This window comes from Phascolarctos cinereus, unplaced genomic scaffold (genome assembly GCF_003287225.1).
Source record: "Phascolarctos cinereus isolate Bilbo 61053 unplaced genomic scaffold, phaCin_HiC Scaffold_4;HRSCAF=312, whole genome shotgun sequence".
NCBI lineage: Eukaryota > Metazoa > Chordata > Mammalia > Diprotodontia > Phascolarctidae > Phascolarctos > Phascolarctos cinereus.
Genome location: NW_027555847.1, coordinates 728,792,498 through 728,812,596, shown reverse-complemented (window position 1 = coordinate 728,812,596; position 20,099 = coordinate 728,792,498). Strand labels below are relative to the sequence as shown.

Sequence of the window (20,099 nt, the reverse complement as noted above, 5' to 3'; positions counted from 1 at the left end):
GAGGAGGGTGCACCTCAGACCTTGAGGAGGGTCTGAGGTCCTCTTCACTGAAGGGGGCCAGGTCCCTTTGATAAAGTTTTTTGGCTTGGAGCTCTGCCTCAGTCTCTCTTTTGGGTATTCAGGGGGATTTTTTTTCCCCACAGTGGCAAAGAGCAGGAACCATTCGCTTTGTTAGAGGAAAGAGATATGTCAATGAAGATCACTGAGCCAGGAGCAAGCATCGGAGTGCTAGAAAAGGGAGTTGTTTGCTCATCCCCATTGACTCAGCGATGCCAGTGCTGGGAGAGGGAGCGTACCACAAAGTGAGCCACACCTCATCAGATGTGGTCAGTGTGTTACAAAGGGGGTTCACTGGAGGGCCAGGAGGCAGTGAGAAATGACAACCAGGGATTTCTTTAAGTATCAATTAAACTTTTTAAAAGAAGGATCACGTACTAGCTGTGTGATCCTGGACAAGTCACTTAACCCCGATTGCCTCGCTGAAAAGCAAAAACAAAAACAAAAACAAAAAAGGATCAATGCTACAGCGTCACATATGACATTGCTCTGAGAAAGCGGATGCGAGCTCACCCAGATCTGTGAGACGTTCTCAGGCTTGCCCTGACTCTTGGGCATCAAGCCCCAGTTAGACTCTCCTTCGTTTGTTCTCTCCTTCCACCCCCACAATCCTACAGCCTGGATGAGCTGAGAAGCTGAATTAACACTGAGCAGCACTACCTTTGTGCCATTCTCTGTTCCCAATTCGTTCATCTCAGGCAGTGGTTGTAGGCACAGACAGTCATAAAACAACATTTGTTATGAACCTACAGAGTAGTCCAAGTTTGGCTCACTCCCACCATCCTCTGCCTTGGCTCCTACCCATGAATGGAGGTGGAGAAAAATCACACAGGCTGGGCTAGCCAGATCCACTTCCTCCGCTGAGGTCCTTCCACACCTCCCTGATTAACTCTTATCCCCTCCACTGTGGCTCTTCTGGATGACCTTTTCGTCCCTCCTCAGACCTCCCACTGCCTCTCAGCTGAGAACCTTGCCTCATGTTTTGAGGCCATTTGGTGAGATCTCTCTCTCCTCTCCCCTTCATCTCCTATCACCGAGATGCCCTCTCCTCCTTCACCCCTGTCTCACATGAAGAGGTGGCCCTTCTCCTCCTTTCCAAAGCAAACTCACCCACCTGTACAAGTCCCACCTCCTCCTACAGGTTGTCCCTTCTGTCATCCCCACGCTTTCATACACTTTGAATCTCTCCCTGTCTCTTGGCTGCTGCCTACAGACACACTCATGTGTTCCCCAGCCTCTAAAAGCCCTTACTTGATCCTTCCATTCCCATTAGAATCTGATTTTTCTTCTCCCTTTCATGGTCCAGCTCCATGAGAAGATCATCTACAATAGGTACCTCCACGTTGCTGTGTTCTCTGCCTTCCAACCTCTCATTAAACTGAAGCCATTCTCAACCTTGGGGGAGGCAGAGGGAGCCCAGCTCCAGGCAAAGAAAAGGGAGGGATCAGAATTCCAAGGAGGGCTAAGCACTCTCGCTCAAAGACTTCCTGCTTCTGGCCAGCCCACTCTGGGAGGCTCCCCCTAATCCCAAGAGCACCCCCCTGTCCAGCCCCGGAGGCCCCAATGATCATGAGCCTTCCCTCTTCTCCCAGTGCAGTCCCAACAGTTTCTCAGTTATTGGGATCAAGGCTGTTAACTGTGGGTCTACCCATAAGCTCTGTACTGGGCTGTTCTCTCTTATTCCACCCTCGCTTGGTGACCTCATCTGTTTGCATGGGTTTAATGATCATTTCTGTGCCAATAATCTGGCCCTAGTCTGTCTCTGGAATTTCAGTCCAGTGTCACCAACTGCCTACTAGAAATTCTGACCTGGTTGTCCCACAGGTGTCTCCAAGTCAACGTATCCAAGATGGAACTCGATTATCTTTGCCTCCAAGCCCACCTCTTCCCACCCAACTTCACTGTTTCTGTTGAGGACATCACAATCTTTGTGGCCAGCCAAATTCAAACCCTTCAGATGTTCTTGACCCCTGACCCTCACTCACCTCCAGTCAGCTGCCAAATACCATCATTGCTCCTTTTATGAGACCTCCAGCATTTGTCCCTCCTCTGGTTCAGCCCCTCTGTCACTGAAGCGGTCTTCCTAAAGTCCAGTCCAGACCAGGTCACCCCTCTATTCAATTAACTCTGCCCCAGCACTTGCAGGATCAGATAGAAGCCCTTTGCTTTGACATTTAAAGTCCTTTATAACCTGTCTCCAGTTTTTATTAGGATTTCCTTCTTTCTCTGCACACTGCAGTCCGGCCAAACTGGCCTTTTTGCTATTCTCATACATAAGCCTCCATCTCCCACCTCTGTGCCATTACACATACTGCCCCCTGTCTGCCTTCCTCCTCACTTCTGCTGCTCAGTTCGAGCACCACCATGACACCTTTCCTGTTCCCCAACTGCTACTGATGTTAAGCCCAAATCAGCTTGTTTTTGATGTAACACTCTATGTGGTTAGCTTGGCTGACCTTGGTGAGACCACAGCTCCCCAAAGGCAGGGCACGAGTCATCTTGGCCTTGTGTCCCAGCGCCTTGAGCATTGCCTGCCACACATCAGAGCTGCTTCATCAATGCTTCTTCATTGATTGGGCCTGTTCCTTCTTTGATCCCCCTCTTTTCCCCAATATAACTAGAACAAAACCCATTTGTGGCCTTGAGTTTCCTTAAAAGTCTCTGCTTATTTTCAGCATTAGCAGTCAAGCCACTGTTCTTTTAAAAATATTTCTTGTTGCTTTTCTTATATTACTGTAACTTCCCAGTCCAGTGAATTAGAGATTGGAAGCTCGAAAAAAAATGGATAAGCTCCAGTAGCTCACTTTCAAGTCAAGACTTAATAGAAAGACATACATGAAGACCTGGGAGCACCTCTGCTCCTATCATCTATGAACCAGGCCCACCCTGGCCAAGGAGACAAAATGAAGGAGGGGAATCAGGGGAAGCCAGCTTTCAGTGATTGCTAGAAGGTGGAAGGAGTGAGAGAGGAAAGGAGTTAGGATGAAGGCGAGTTTGTTACAGCCTATGGAACAGGCGTTCCAGAGGGTACAGGTCAAGTGGTGGATGGCATTTGGTGGGGCCTTTGGGGTGGCAGGATCAAGGGGGTGGGAATCAGGAGAAGAGCTCTTCTCCTTTCAGCAGCAGTCCTGGAAGTGCGATTATTGATCCAAAGGGAAAAACGTTTCTTAGCTCATGTTGGACACTGCCATGTTGCTTTCCAAAGAAGCGGCCCCAATCCCAGCTTGTCTGACCAGCAATTCTTTTGTTCATTTTTAACTGACTGATACTTGAATGGCTGTTTTCATTTGGACCTCAGTCGCTGCTAGAATTTTGGAATAGCTTTCCAGTGATTTATCGACAATTTGTGCTTCTTCTTTCGAAAGCTGCCCATTCACATTTAGGGACCAGTTCACATTTAGGGAATTTGACCTTGCTGCTGCTTACCTGTAGACTATGCATGTCTGATTTTTAGCAGAAATATTTCCAGGAGAAATTATTTCCCAATCAGCTTCTTTCCTTTACCTTTGTTGGACAGGTTTTTTAAAGAGAAAACTCAGATCCTTCTGTTCTGTTTCCTATAGTTCCATCTATCTCCTGAATGGATTAAAAATTCTCTGTGCTCCAAAATGATGATGTCAATACCATCCTTTTTTCTTTTAAATTTGTAAACATTTCTTTAATTACATTTTCTTTGCTGTGAACTTAAGCATCATCAAGAAAAAGTGAATATTGCAAGAGGATTATGTATGCAACTGAACTTTAATTGTTTATAGCTTTTTTTTTTGTTCATTTGTTTGTTTTGCTTTTTTTTTGTTTGCTAGCAATGAGGTGAAGTGACTTGCCCAGGGCCACACAGCTAGTAAGTGTCAATGTCTGAGGCCACGATTTGAACTCATTTTTTTCCCTTGCTGGATTGTATTCAAATTTCTTTTTATAAACCTTTAGCTTTCACCTTTTGTAACTGTATATTCCAAGATCTCTTATTTAAAATAGAAGCTTCCAGGTCTTGTGTGATCCTTAAAAATAAAACAAAAACAAACCCTTGGATTTAGTCAAAGGGCAGTACCCACTGACCTGGAAGGCCACATGTGGCCTTGAGGTCCCAGGTTCCCCACCCCTGGTGTAAGGAGATTAGAAAGGTAGAAGGAGACTAGGTTATGAAGAACTCTGGACCTTCTTCCCACACCTTCTCAGCTGAGAATCTTGCCTCATATTTTATGGGGAAAATGGGGCCACTGGCCCAGAGTTCTCTATTTTCCTTGCTTCCTCATATCATCCACGTGCTTTTGGCCACTGTCTCTTCATTCACCCTCTTCTCACATGGAGAGATGTCCTCACTCCTTACCAAGGCCTACCGCTCCCCCTGCACAAGTGATCTCATTCCATCCCATTTCTTCCAGCAGATTGCTCCCTCTGTCATCCCCACTCTCTCTTATTTCAAATCTCTCCCTCTACTGGTTCATTTACTATTGTCTACAAACATGCCCATGTCTTCCTAATCCTCAAAAAACTCCCCACTTGATCGTCCCCCCCCCCTCCAGCTATCATCCTGTATCTCTTCTGCCCTTTGTAGCTAAACTCAAAAAGGCCCAACTGTAACAGGTGCCTCCACTTTCCCTCCTTAGCCCCTTACAATCTGACTTTGCACCTCACGGTTCCACCCAAACTACACTCTGAATTGTCCAGCCACTAATGAGCCCAAAAGCTGTTTTCATCGTCAGTCGGTGGAACCATTCTCTCCTCTCTGAGTCACTGCCCAGGGCAGCGGCATGACATCCCTCCCCAGAAATGGCTCAGTGAGTGGGCGGGTAAAGGCATCGGGAGATGCCTGGTGCAGGTGACAAGCAAACAGCTGTGGCTGAGCTAAGGCTGGGGCCACCAGTGTGCCTTCTTTTAGGGGCAGTTGCTTAATGTCATCTAACACAATCCCCACCCCCCACCCTTTAAGGATGCACCATGGAGAAGGAAATCCACCATGGGAAGAAATCTTCTCTCTTGCAGATAATCCCACATTTCTATGGCACTTTCCAGATTTTTGAAGCACTTTTTTCCCTGTTTAGGGAGCAGAAGTGTTATTACCCCCATTCTACAGATGAGGAACCTGAGGCCCAAAGGGGTTGCCCAGCTAGTCAGTATGAGAGCTAAGACTGACCCTCAGAGCTTCTAACTGACCACCTTCTTCATTACCCTTGGTTCTCCAGCTGCTTTTTAAAAAAAATCAGCACTGCCTCCTCAGCTTGCCTGCAGATCTTAAACATTAGTAGCATTATTTCCATGAGAAGCTGGGTGAGGGAGAGGAAGAGTCCATGAAGTTCTTTCTCTGCTGCTGACCCAGAGCAAGACCCTGGACAAATCCCTTCCCTTCTTTGAGTACCACTTCCCCGTTGATAGAGATGATTGGGCCGGTTGGCTCTTTCAGGACTGAAGTTTATAAAAACTTTACCTGAGTCATGTACAAACTGTGGTAAGCATGCTTACATCATAGCTAGTATATTAAGTTAGGTCAAATGTCTTATGCCATTGTTATATTTTAATGTACTGTGAAGGGCATGGGAAGGTGCACAGTGGGCATGAGCCGGCTGCCACACATTACAAGCAAGTTAATAGGAAGAAGCCGAGCAAATGAAGACATCAGAGGTGAACATATGAGCAGAGAGGGCAATGGGCTGGGCCCATGGTGAGTCTTGGTGATGACTGTTGGATGCTAGGCATGGCCCACTGGGACTCTCCGCGTGCCAAGATGACACCCCCTGTCACCCTTTGGCGACCTTCTGGGAAGAGAGGAATGAGAAGTAGACAAGCTGTGTGTTGGAGATGTGTTGTGACAGCTCAGAATACCCACAATGCCACGGTCAGACATCCGAGGGAGCATTTGTATCACAGGAGTTTGGTCCATTACCCTCTCTTGCATAAACACATGTAGCCTAGCATTAGTGTGGGACAGCAAAGACAGCGCGTGGCTTGGACTCAGGAAGGGCTATGTTTGAATGCCCCCTCTTGGCACTTCCTAGCCGTGAGACCTGGTACAAGTCACTTTAACTCTGTGTAACTTACATGGGACCCAGCTGTGTTCTGTAAGGGGCTAGGCTGGCTGAACTCAATGGACTGCACGCTGGTCATCTGCAAAATAAGCTAGAGAAGGAAATGGCAAACCACTGCAGTGTGTTGGCCAAGAAAACCCCAAACAGGGTCATGAATTGGACACGACTGAAACACTCAAAAACAAATTTACTCAGGTGGTATAGTGAAAACAGCCCTCCTCACCCCCTAAAAGTCTGGGACATTCTCATACCGGAGGTCTCAGGGTTACAGAGCACGTGTCAAAGGGGTAACTCAGAAACTCCTGGCTGGTGAAAGTCCTTTTCTCCCATTTGTGGGGAGCTCAAGAAATCTCCCTTAGGCAGAGTGTAGCTTCTTCCCTGTGCTCCTTATGGGGCCATGAATCTGCCTTCCCACATTGCATCCTCTGTCTTGTTGGTTCCTGACATAGTCAACTGTGGCCAGCTATTGCCATCTTGAGGGGTGATATTAAGTGCTGATGGGAAGAGAGAAAGTCCAAAATCCCTCGGACCCTTCAAAGCACCCAAGGTCCTTCTCCAGCCAAGGGGGGAGTGGAGGGGGAGATAGAGTTCTAGAGCTCTCCTACCATGGCCCAAGTGGTTCCTTTCCAGGGGTTTTGCTAGAATGCTCTCTTGGGCTTACTCTTGCTCCAGACTCTAGAATATTTGGGATTCTGATTTGGTCTTCTATTTTATAAATGATTAGGCAGTGTCTATATTTCCTAAGCCAATTGGAACACTTCCCCCCATCGCTCTAGATCATCCAAGACTTTTCCCACATTTGATCTAAATTCTCTGATGAATTGGTTGATGAAGATTTTTTCTTACCTCCCTAAGGTACCAGGGCAACTTATCACTCCAAGTGGGGTGGGCTGACCTGTTTGAGTGATTCTATCACGCACTCCCATTTGTTTTAGCCACCTTGCTCCAGGACTATCCCCAATATGGCATAGAGGATGTTGAGGCTCTGATGGCCTCAAGTATACTCATGGCACAGTGAAAATGCTCTGGGCTGCCCCTATTTAACTGTTTGGCCTCATACTGGGCCTGCTGCCAGAGGTCGTGGTAGTGGTGATGACAATGATGATGGTGGTGAGTGGTGGTGATGATGGGGTTGGGGATGGTGGTAATGATGGTGATGAGTGGTGGTCATGATGGAGACGGTGATGACAATGGTGATGATGGTGGTGGTCATGATGGTGATGATATTGGTGGTGGTGGTAATGATGGGAATTAGGATGGTGGTGAGTGATGGTGATGATGGTGATGATGATGATGGTGGTGGTGGTAATGATGATGGTGGGGATGATGGTGAGGATCACTTCAGCTGTGCAGGGCCGGGAGGGAGGGCTTGCTTAAGATCAAAGGGGTTGCCAGAGGCCTAGCAGGAGCATGTCACTCCCCATGTGACAGATGGGGTAACTGAGGTCCATGGAAGAGTAGGGGGGCCCCCCATGCTCTTGCCGGCCTCTTCCCTCTTCTCTGCTCAAGCCCGGGGGAGGCCACACGGGGGTGGGGTTCAGGCGGGCCAGGCAGAAGCCTCACTTCCGGCCTCCCCCAAAACTTCCTGCTCCCACTTGCCCCATCCTTCTGCCACCCTGGTGCTCAGCCAGGTGAGTAGGGGGCCGAAGGGCCAGAAGGCCTCGAGGGAGGCCCTCTTGGGGGTCAGAGGGGACTGGGAGGAGGAGGGAACTCCTGCCGGGGGGGGGCGCCACCCGCCTCCGGCCTGGTCCTCTGTGCTTCCCCCTTCCACCCAGCTCTGGTTCCCAGCGCTGTCTCAAGCCTCGGCTAAGGCCGAGAGAGTGGGGAGGCGCGAGCCAGACAGGGCACATGCGCAGACGGCCCCTGCGAACTACATTTCCCAGAAGGCAGCGCGGCACGCTAGCTCCTAGAGTCTTTGCCCCCATCCTCTGCCTAGGTAAGAGCTGGGGCTGCTGAGGGCAGAGGAGACAGGCCCGAGTCTCTGGGGCAGGGCGGGGGGGGGAGGGCAGCTTCCCTCAGCTTTAACCAAGCATGCACAGTGCAGGCTGAGCCCCCCCACGCATGAGCCCTGGGCATGCTCCTGCCCTGTTCCTAAGGCCCGCACGCGTAGCAACGTCAGGGAAGCCCCTGCAGGCCAATGTGACCCCCTCCTCCCCTTGGAGCCCGAGGCCCCTCCGCCCCCCCAGACCCTTGTCCAGCCTCGGACCTTCCCTGTGCGCCCATTCCCCGCCCCTACAGCCAAGCGTGGACCCCATAGTCTGCCCGGACACTGGCCAGAGAAGGAGGGTCGTCCCAGCCCTGGTCCATCCACCGCTGGACATCCTGGTGACCAGCCCTGCCCATCCCCAAGCAGAAGGGGCCTGGAGGAGGAGGAGGAGATGGCCCCCGTGTTCCCGGCAGCCAGTGCCCACCAGGTAAGGGGGCCTTCCAGGGTGGCTCCGTGGCTCTCCCGTGGCCCTCACTAGGCTCCTGGGGACAGCCATGGTGGCCTGTGTCCAGAGCAGGAAGGGCCCCGAGAGGTCACTTGGTTGGAAGGAAGAAGACCTGGAGACACTGGGGAGGAAGGCCTGGGCTGGGCCTCCAGCTTGGGCTGTGTCCACTGTGCCCCCGGCCCCCGAGGCGATGCCCTCTCTATATGACTCACACTCAACATCCCTACTTTGCGGGGCCCCCCGGGTTCAGGACTGGGCTACAGTCTGAGCCCCACAAAGGGAGCCTTGGGAGATGGGGAGTCCTTCTTTTGGTGGGTGTGGTCTTTAGGGGGCTGCGGGGACCCTGACCCTATGTCAGGCAGGCCCCCTGATGGAGGATGCCTCCAAAGAGCTCCCAATATTGATTCTGGGGAAGGACTTTCCTGGCAGATACTTCCAGGAAATGCCAGAGACCATCCCTGTCTGTGGGCCCCTTGGGCTTGGGGCTATTGTTATCCCCTTTTTAAAGATGAGAAGACTGAGGCTCAGAGGTAACATGCCTGCCCAGGCATTGGTAATGAGGGGCAGGGGGGAGGAGAAGGAATGCTTGATGGCCTGCCTGGGTGGGGGGAGGGGAGAGCCCCAAGGCAGGACACAGGCCGGGGCAGCTGCTCCTCTGCCTTGGGGCAGGACCCCTCAGGAGGCACCTCCTGGGAACCCCAAGCGTCCTGAGCCCCTGCAGGTGCCCTCCCTATGTTCTGGCCATCTGCACTTGTCCTCCTTGGCCTGAGAGAGTGGAAGGTCCCAGTGGGTCAGAGGCATGCCTGGAATCCAGATCCAGGAATCAGCCCACTCTGCCGTCCCTCACAGCCGAGCGGGGATCAGTGGGAAGGGTCGTCCACCTGTCCAGCTCCCTTCCTGAGCAGCCATGTGTCCTGGATCTTGTAGGGCTCTGTGACGTTCGGGGACGTGGCCGTGGACTTCTCTCAGGATGAGTGGGGGCACCTGGACCCTGCTCAGAAGGAGCTGTACCGTGAGGTGATGCTGGAGAACTATGGGAACCTGGTGTGCCTGGGTAAGGAGGCTCCCCTGGGACGCGGCCTCTGCTCCCCACAGGGCTGGGCTTCCACCCTGAGTCCGTGCCATGGGGGGGCTGGAGGAGTGGGCAGAGGAGCCCACAGGTCCTTCCTCCCTGGGTGGCCTCAGGGCCTCAGACAGCTGGGCACCCTGGGCTCAGGTCTCTGTGCCCTGCTCAGGCCCCACAGACCCAAGAATCTTCCTCCAGTTCCAGGGCAGTTGAACCACCTGAAGCCTTGAATGACTCCCAGGCTTTGAATGGGGCCCAGGTCCAGGCCCCAAGAATGAGATGTCTCTCTGAGTCCAAGGCCAGCCCAGACCCCTGGATGGGGTCCTGCCAGGTGCTGGGCCTGCCCCCTGCCAGGGCCTGGCACAGACTAGCTCTGCTGAAGTGTTGAAGCTGTCAGTGCCCACCTGTCCTGAGAGGGGGCCTGGGGATGGGCGGCTGAGGTCTTCTCTGGCCGCAGCCCTTTCCATTTCCCCTGAGCAGGACTCGCAGTTTCCAGACCTCATGTGATCGAGCAGTTGGAGCGAGGGGAAGCGCCTTGGCTGCCACGGGGAGCTGTCCCAAGGAGCTGTGATCTAGGTGAGTGAGCACCCCCAGCAGCTGCTGCGCGGCCGGCTCTTCTTATGCCTACAGCTGACCTCATGGAGTCTCCCATCCACCCTGGGAGGTCAGTGCTACAGGGGTTATTATCTCCATTTCACAGATGGGGAAACTGAGGCTTAGGCATTCAGGGACATTAGCAGGTTAGCAGCTAGAAAGTGGGTGAGGTGGGCTTTGAATCAGGACCTCTTGACTGTCCTGTGCCCTCTCCATCATGCCCCGCTGCCTCCCATGGGGAAATACTTTAAATATGTGGGAGGGGGCTGCCTGTGCCAGACCCCCAGGATATAGTGGTGAATGAGATGAGCTCCTTCATAGACCTTCATCTGATTCTGAGAATGCTCGAATATCGATAATTTTGTCCTGTGTGTCCTGCTGGGCTCAGAGAGAGGCCCTTCAAGTGGACCGATCTTTTTGCTCACCTTCTCTTGGGGTTCCCATAATCTCTGCAGTACTTTCCTTGTCTCAATTCCATGGACAGTTTATTATTCATTTGGTCCCTCTCTTAATGTGAATGTTAACTTTATTTTTTATTATTTTTCTTCTTAGTTATTAAGGATTTCTTTTTCTTCCCATTGGGAGGGGGAAAAAAAAGGAAACAAATATACAAAGCCCATTCTCCAGTTGGCTTTGTCTGAAAGTGTGTGCCTCATTCTGAGCAGTAGTCCATCACCTCTGGGTGGGTCTCAGTTTGGAATCATGTCTGATCAGAGTTCTTGGATCTTTCAAAGTAGTTTGATGTCAGTGTTGATATCCTGGTATAAAGTGATACCCTACTTCTGCTTGCTTCAGACCTCATTAGTCCATACAAATCTTCCCAGGCTTCTTTGACACTTTGTCTTTCTTCTTTTTTTAGATAACAGTAGTATTCTTTCACACTCATCTTCCATCATTTTTTTTTTCAGCCATTTCCAGTGGGTGGCTACCCACACAAGTTTCAATTCTTTGCTACCAAAAAAAAAAGCTATTATAAATATTTGTACATGTGGGTCCTTTTCACTTCTCTTTGATCTTTTCGCATGCATGGGCCTATCACTGGTTCACAGGATATGCACAGTTTAGTAACATTTAGGGTGTAGTTCCAAATTATTTCCCCATGGCTGCTAGTTCTCAGCTGTACCACAATGGACTCGTGTGACTCTTTTTCTACAGATTTTTCCAGATTTGTCATTTTCCTGTATGTTAACTTTAAATAAAAGGACCTGTTCCTTTTCAAGGAAGATAGTCACCTTCAGTCTGTGTTTAAATAGAGTCTGTCTGAAACTGCTTGATTCTTGTATATGCAGTCAGCTTGATGAAGCAGTTTGTAGCTCATATTTTATAATTATCAAACAAGATACATTTCAAAAACAATTAAATGGCCAGTTTTCAGTGATGGTTTTGAATCATCCAACGGAACAATAATAATGTGTGGTCATTTCCTTGAAAAAAATGTCAGGTTAATAAGACATTCTGTTTTTCAACTAGTCATGGGTTCTGACTTCCTGAAGAATAAATAATCCCTTCTCTTTCGATCTGGTCATCAATATAAGGGAGGCCAAGACACTGTTACAGTTCTAACCCTTCATTTCTGCAGCACGTTGTAGAGCATGTGCTGGAGGCTCTCGGGCTTCCTCAGCTCCCTAATACCGCCTAGCTGAAATAGAAGTCCTGCATTTGGCATTCCGAGCTCTTCAGTCTTTAATGCCATCCTTCCATCATCGTGTTCTTACATCCTCCAAGCTCTTCGGTCTTTAATGCCATCCTTCCATCATCGTGTTCTTACATCCTCCAAGCTCTTCGGTCTTTAATGCCATCCTTCCATCATCATGTTCTTACATCCTTCGAGCTCTTCGGTCTTTAATGCCATCCTTCCATCATCGTGTTCTTACATCTTCCAAACGCCATGACGCAGTTCCTGGCCTGATTGCTGTTTCTCACGCAGGAAACTTCATCTCTGGACTGAGCAGTTTTTCTGACTGCTCCATATGCCCAGAAAGCTCTCCCTTCTTGACCTCTACCTCTTGGCTTCCCAGCCATATATTTCTGCTTACCTGCATGTTGTCTCCTTCATTAGAATGTGAGATTTATTTCTTCATTCTTATGTCAAGTACCAGTTGGACATTGGGTGAACATTCAGGTCTCCATTGACCCTGGCATTCCATCTGATGGTAGACAGCCATAAATACTGATAGATTTGTTATTTATATGGAGCTCAGAGTGGATTCTATCTAGCTTCCAATTGCCTTTTCCTGTTCTGCCCGTTAGAAATTAGCACAGTTAGAATGCTCCAGGCACCAGGTAGAGACACAGGAGAATTGGAGTTGGAGTCAAAGGACTTACCCTGAAGCATTTACTGATGTGACTGAGGCACGTCATTAAATTACTCTGACCCTCAACTTCTTCATTTGCAAAGTAAAGTATCTTGTTTCCCTACCCCAAAATAATGTTAATAATAATTTATATTCACACGTACTAACACATCCTCACATAGAAATCTTCTGAAGCTTGGTAATAGTTTCCTTCACAGCTCTTTTCCCAATGTAAGCTTATGTTACTGGTGGGTTGTTTTTCTCATTCATTTCAAGTGTAGTAATCTTGGTGGAGGACACAGATGAGAGTAGGAGATGAGAGGATACTTACGTGTTTTATTTCTTTCAGATTGGATGACTAGGCCTGAAATCAAGGAGTCATCTTTAAAGCCGAGCTTCTCTTCGGAAGACTCATCCCAGGAAAGATTTATAAGGGATAGTGCCTATGTCTTCAGTTTGGAAGAAGCTTGTGAATTTGATGCCAATTCAGAAAGACAGCAGAGCAGTAAAGAAAAACTTTTCCAGCAAGTGAAAATGATCCAAAACAAATCTCCAGATGAAGTGAAAGGCAGGGAATATGATAAAAATAACAGATCCTTCATATCAGGGCTAGCACTTTTTCCATCACAGAGAGTAAGCATAGGAAGAAGACTCTATGAATTTGATGTTTATAGAAAAAGCTTAAGTGCATGTTCAGACTTAAAACAATATGATAATAGAACTTCCTCCAAAAATAAGATTGTTTTTAAGCATAATGAACTTAATTACTTCTTAAGTTACAATTCAGATCTTACTGAAACTGATAGAATACATTCTAGAGGGAAATCTCATGAATGCAGTGAATGTGGCAAGGTCTTCCATCAGAGCTCAGAGCTTGTTCAACACCAGAGAATTCATACTGGAGAAAAACCTTATAAGTGTAATGAATGTGGGAAATTCTTCTGCAGAAGCAGAAATCTTATTCTCCATCAGAAAATTCACACTGGAGAGAAACCATATGAATGTAAAGAATGTGGGAAATTCTTCCGCCAAAGTGCACACCTTAGTGTGCATCAGAAGAGTCACACTGGAGAGAAACCTTATGAGTGTAAAGAATGTGGGAAGGCCTTCACTCGGAGTAGGAACCTTATTCTTCATCAGAAAATTCACACTGGAGATATACCATATGGATGCAGCAAATGTGGGAAGGCTTTCTGCCAAAGCACAGAACTTATTCTCTATCAGAGAATTCACATTGGAGAGAAACCATATAAATGTAATGAATGTGGAAAGTTGTTCCACCAGAGTGCACATCTTGTAGTACATCAAAAAAGTCACACTGGAGAGAGGCCTTTTCAGTGTAATGAATGTGGGAAGGCTTTCTGCAGAAGCATAGAACTTACTCTCCATCAGAGAATTCACACTGGAGAAAAACCACATAAATGTAATGGATGTGGGAAATTTTTCCGCCAGAATTCACATCTTATTGTACATCAGAGAAGTCATACTGGAGAGAAGCCTTATGAATGTAAGGAATGTGGGAAGGCTTTCCACCAGAGTTCACACCTTACTCAACATCAGAGAATTCATAGTGGAGAAAAGCCATATGAGTGTGATCAATGTGGGAAAGTCTTCCTCCAGAGAGCAAAGCTTACTGAACATCAGTCAATTCACACTGGATATAAGCCTCACAAATGTAATGAATGTGGGAAAGCTTTCCAACTGAGCTCACAACTTATTATACATCAGAGAATTCATCTAGGAGAAAAACCCTTTAAATGTAATGAATGTGGGAAGGTCTTTAATCGGAAAAAAAACCTTAAGATACACCAGAGAATTCATACTGGAGAGAAACCATATAAATGTAACAAATGTGAAAAGGCTTTCTGCCAGAGCGTAAACCTTATTCAACATCAGAGAATTCATACTGGAGAGAAACCTTATGCATGTAGTGGATGTGGGAAGGCCTTTGTCCAGAGTAGAAGTCTTACTCTTCATCAGAAGATTCATACTGGAGGGACACCATATGAATATGGGAAATCTTTCTTTCAAAGCACAGAAGTTACTCTCCACCAGAGAACCCACACTGGAGAGAAACCTTATAAATGTAATGAATGTGGGAAGTTCTTTCACAGAAGTACACATCTTGCTGCACATAAGAGGAGTCATATTGGAAAGAAGGCTTATGAATGTAAGGAATGTGGAAAGGCATTCCAGTTGAGCTCACGACTTAGTATGCATCAGAGAATTCATCTTGGAGAAAAACCATATAAGTGTAATGAATGTGGGAAATTCTTCCGACAAAATGCACATCTTAATTCACATCAGAGAATTCATACTGGAGAAAAACCACATAAATGTAACAAATGTGAAAGGGCCTTCCGCCAGAGCTCAGACCTTACTCAACATCAGAGAATTCATTCTGGAGGAGAGAAGTCTTATGAATGCAGTGAGTGTGGGAAAGTCTTTGTCCGGAGCAGAAGTCTTATTCTACATCTGAAGATTCACAATAGAGAAACACGATATGAATGTCATGAATGTGGGAAGACTTTCTGCCGAAATGCAGAACTTACTCTCCACCAGAGAATTCACACTGGAGAGAAACCTTATAAGTGTAATGAATGTGGGAAATTCTTCCGCCAGACTGCACATCTCACTGCACATCAGAGAAGTCATACTGGAGAGAAGCCTTATGATTGTAAGGAATGTGGAAAGGCATTCAGAATGAGTTCACAACTTATTCTCCATCGGAGAATTCATCTTGGAGAAAAGCCTTATAAATGTAATGAATGTGGGAAGTTCTTCCGCCAGAAGCCACATCTTATTGCACACCAGACAATTCATACTAGAGGGAAACCTAATGAACAGGGAAAGGAATTTGACCAGAGCTCAAATCTTATTCAAGCATCAGATTAACTCATACTTGAAAGATACTGTATAAATGTGGGAAGGCGTTTCAGAGCCCAGAGCTTCTCTCTGACATCAGCCAACTCATTCTGGAGAGAAACTTTATAAATATATTGAAGGTTAGTAGGCATTCCATCTGAGCTGACAATTAGTGTGCCTCATAGTACTTATGTTAGGGGAAATTCTTTAAAATGTAATAAATGTGGAAAGGTCTGCTGGAGAGAAAACCGTAATGTACATTAGAAAACTCACAGGGGATAGGGATAGGGACTAGATATGTTGCTTCATTGACCCAGGAACCTCCCAGATGAGGAAACACTGTCTACGAAGACTTTGTGCCTTCTCTACAACATATAATCTTAGATTGTTACTTGGGAAAACCAAGTGATGTCCCCAGATTAACACAATTATTTATTAGTGGTGGTATTTGCAACCAAGTCTTCCTCAGTTTGAAACAAGCTCTTTCCATAATGCCACATTTGCCTTTTAAGAATTGCTAATGGTGCTGTCTTACACATGTAATGATTATGGGAAGGCATTTTGCCTAAGCTTAAAATTTAGCGTATACCAGAGAATTTATCTTGGGGGGAAAAAAAACCCTTAAAAATATAATGAATGTCTTTAGGTTTTTGATAAAAGAGGAAACCTTAATGTACATCAGGTAATTCATTCTGGAGAGAAACCTGAATTCGTTGAATGTGAAAATGCTTTCTGCTAGAACACAGAATTTACACTCCAAATAATTCACATTAGAAAGACAATGTGTAATGAGTGTGGGAAAGTCTTCACGGTTATGCTTATAGTTTATTCAACCTCAGATGTTTCATACTAGATAGAAATTTTATGAATGTAATGAGCATCAGCAGTTTTTCCCTCAGAGCACATACTTTATTTTACATCAGATAATTGTAACTAGAGAACAACAGAATATGAGAAGTCCTTTCAACTGAGAATATTTTACTCAATATAAGAGTTCACATTGGAGAGAAACTTAATGAGTAATTATTGAGGGAAGATTTTTCCTCCAAATGCCTTACTCTTCACCCATCTATACAGGAGAGAGAAAACACTTTCTTTTAATCAATATAGAAAACCCTTCAAAGCACAGATCTTGTTCAGTCATTTCAGTCATGTCTTAACTCTGGGTGATCCCATTTGAGGTTTTCTTGGTAAAGATACTGGAATGATTTGCCGTTTCCTTCTCTAGCTCTTTTTTTTTTTAACAGATGAAGAACTAAGGCAAACAGGGTTAAGTGATTTGCCCAGGGCCACACAGCTAGTAAGTGTCTTGAGGCCAAATTCTAACTCAGGAAGATAAGTCTTCCATATTCCAAGCCAGTGTGCCATCTGGCTGCCCTATAGATCTTACTGTGAATCAAAAATTCCTATTGTAGAGAAGACTTATGAATGGGAAACTTTATGAATGTAATGAATAGTTTAGGTTTAGATGGAAAATGTACATTGTTTGATGGGCTAAGTAAGACAATACTGATGCATTATTGGGAGAACTATGAATTGGTCCAACTATTTTAGAAAGCAATTTGAAATGAGTCAAAAATTTATTAAACTTCTGATCTAGTCTTACCATTTCTAGGCATATATTCCCAAAAGGTCAGAGATATAGAGAGCCTCTATGTATAAAAATGTTGTAGCAAAGAATTGTAAATGAAGCAGGTATCTACCAATTGTGAAATTACCAAGTTGTGGTACGTGAATGAAATGGAATATTGAGCATAATAAATTTGGAGAAAGCTAGGAAGACTTGTATGAACTAATGGAAAGTGAAGTGAACGGAACCAGGAAACCATTTTACACAATGATCACAATAATTTAAAATCAAACAACTGTAAAAGATAGCATTTCTCAAAGCAATAACCAGTCATGGCTTCAGAAAGCTGGAGATGAAGTATGCCACCCATCCCTTGTCAGAGGTGTGATAGACATAGGTATACAGTGAGAAATTCATCTTTAGAGTAGACAGTATGTTCATTTTGCTAAACTATATCTGTTATGAGGAAAGGCTTCTGTTTAAGTTGGTATGAATTTGTAATGAAAGAAAATTTTTTTTGTGTGTTTTTGTTTTTTGTTTTTGCTAGGCAGTGGGGTTAAGTGACTTGCCCAGAGTCACACAGCTAGTAAGTGTTATGTGTATGAGGCCAGATTTGAACTCAGGTCCTCCTGAATCCAGGACTGGTGCTCTATCCACTGTGCCACCTAGCTGCCCTGGAAGAAGTTTTTAAAAAATGAATTGTGAAAACATTTAAAGAGTCCTCTGCCCACAAAAAAAATTTTTAAAGCAATTTTGTTACTACCGTGTTAAATTTTATATGTGCTTTAAAGAAGCTATGTTAACAGAAGTTAATGGTCCTTATACAATCGCCTTTTTTGTTTTTGTAATGAAATATTTTGTAAAGATTATTAAATTCAAAATAAAAATAATTAATTTAAAGAAAAATACAAAATGAATGTAAAGAATGTGAAGATTTCAGCCAGAGTACACTCTACTGAAAACACAGGGAATCTGAATGAGTAAAAACCCTCTAGAGGAAGCAGATTCTTGCTTGATTTCCCACAGCATTGGTTTCAGTTAATTTCCTCTCATGTTCCTTAATCAATGGTCCATAAACATTAATTAAGTGCATACTGTGTGCCAAACATGGGGCTGTGAAGAAAGTTAATTGACAGTCCTTGCCCTGGAGGAACTCACATAATGTAATGGCAGCAATATGCAAGCCACTGTATATATATATACAGTGTATATATATATACAAACTATATATATATATATATATATATATATATATATATATATATATATATATACATGTCTGTATGTAGGTATATATACAAACATATAGGATAGAGAGGAAGTGACTAACAGTAAGGTATTGGATTCAAGAGAGATTGGGAAAGGCTTCTTGTGGAAGGGGGGATTGTAGCTGAGACTTGAAGGAAGCTAAGAAATGGAGATGAGGGAGACAATTTCGGGGTGGGGGGACATCCTGAGAAAGCACCATTCCATGAGGTCGATTGTCTTGTTTGTGAAACAGCAAGGAGGACATCGTCACTGGAGTGAAGAGTGCAGGGGTGTGTAAGGTGTACAACTGTGAAGGTGGGATAGGAGCTAGGTCATAGAAAGGTCTGAATGAATACCATATGATTTTGTTTTTGATCCTGGAGGCAATATGGAGCCACTGGAGTATTGAGTGGGAAGGTGACATGCTAAGACCTGTGCTTTAGGAAAATGGCTGGAGGATGGGCTGGACTGGGGAGGACCTTGAGGCAGGCAGACTCACCAGCAGGCTATTGCAACAGTCCAGGCATTAGGAAAATGAGGGCCTACAGCAAAGTGTGTCGGAGGAGAGAATGGGACGTTCTCGGAAGACATTATGAAGGTGAAATTGACAGATTGGAACAGATTGGATATGGGGAACTGAGAGTGAGAAGTTGAGAAGCACACCTAGGTTGTGAGCCAGGGCACTGGGAGAACAGTAGTGCTTACAACAGCAATAGGGAAGTTTGGAAAGGGAGATAATCTGTGGTGGCCATGTAGAGTTCACAGTGGGTATGAAATCTAGTCTGAGGTGTCGCAGGCATTTGGAGGTGTGACACCATAAGGCAGGAGAGAGGTTGGGGCTGGATAAGTAGATTTGAGGATCATCTGCATAAAGATAATTGAATTCTTGGGAGCTGATGAGAACACCAAGCAAAGTAGTACTGAGGGAGAACAGAAGAGGGCCCAGGACAGAGCCCTAGGGGATACCTATATTAGTGGGCATGACCTGGGTGAAGATCCAGCAAAGAAGGATGACGGAGGAGTCAGGTAGGAGGCGCAGAGAGAGTCGTGTCCTGAGAACCTGGAGAAGAGAATAAAGAGGTTGGACAGCGGCGTCAGGCTGAGGAGGGCCAAGCAAGGACCACTGGATCTGACGATTAGGACACTACTGGTGACTTTGGAGAGAGGGCTTTTGGTGAATGCTGAGGGCAGAGGCCAGACTGTAAGGAGCTGAGAAGATGAGAGAAGGAAACATGCAGGGGCCCATTCCAGATGGCTTTTGGGGTTTTTTTGAGGAACGTAACCACAAAAGGCAGAAGAGACAAGGGATGACAGTGGGAATGGAAGGACCAAGTGAAGGGGTTTTTTTGTACAGATGGGGAGACACGGACATGTTTGTAGACAGCAGGGAAGCGGCCAGTAGACAGTTCTGCTCTGTTCCTTTCACTTATTTCTTAATACCTTTTTCTGCTGATAGGGGCCAGGCCTTGCAGGTCTATGCTTTGGAGTTTCCTTTTTTTGTGTAGTGAAGAGGCTCATAAATCATGCCAAACCTGTTATTTTACCACTACCAAAATGAGTTCTGAATCCAAAGACAAAATGACATCTGGAGTTACCTCATACGTCTTGGTCAGTTTTCCCCAAATTTCAGCCTTTCCAGAGTAGAAGACATCTATGACCATCTGTTTATGCTAAACAAGTCTGTTGTGTCCTTCCTGGTTCTGACGGTTCCACTGTTATTCACGGAGGTGGCTGGGTTCAGAGCAGCAAAGGAGGGAAAAGCTTTGCTTTGTCCTTTCTGTCTATTTGTAAGGCTATGGAGTAGTGAGCCACACTCCACTTGGGCAATGACCATGGCTGTGAAAATTGCACACCTGTCTGTGGCCACATTGTCCCCTTGGGGCCAAAAGTTGTAGAACATTTTTTTGGCTATGCCAGAGAATTGCACAATACATGGTCCACTTGTAACTC

The 20,099-nt window shown here is 46.0% G+C and overlaps 1 protein-coding gene across 2 annotated transcripts in view; it reads left to right on the top strand.

Moving 5' to 3' along the window:
* Window positions 1-17,790, top strand: part of LOC110201735 (uncharacterized) — a 41,013-nt gene extending 23,223 nt beyond the window's left edge. Inside the window, exons 1-5 of one of the 2 annotated variants that reach the window (XM_020977579.2) lie at window positions 7,688-8,016; window positions 8,319-8,494; window positions 9,440-9,566; window positions 10,059-10,154; window positions 12,816-17,790. In XM_020977579.2, the coding sequence (XP_020833238.1) occupies window positions 7,929-8,016; window positions 8,319-8,494; window positions 9,440-9,566; window positions 10,059-10,154; window positions 12,816-15,361 (3,033 nt within the window). In that variant the 5' untranslated portion in view covers window positions 7,688-7,928 and the 3' untranslated portion in view covers window positions 15,362-17,790. Of the gene's footprint in view, window positions 1-7,687; window positions 8,017-8,318; window positions 8,495-9,439; window positions 9,567-10,058; window positions 10,155-12,815 lie in introns of those variants that run through there. The other variant, XM_078151870.1, reaches the window with a different exon arrangement.
* Window positions 17,791-20,099: the final 2,309 nt, after the last annotated feature.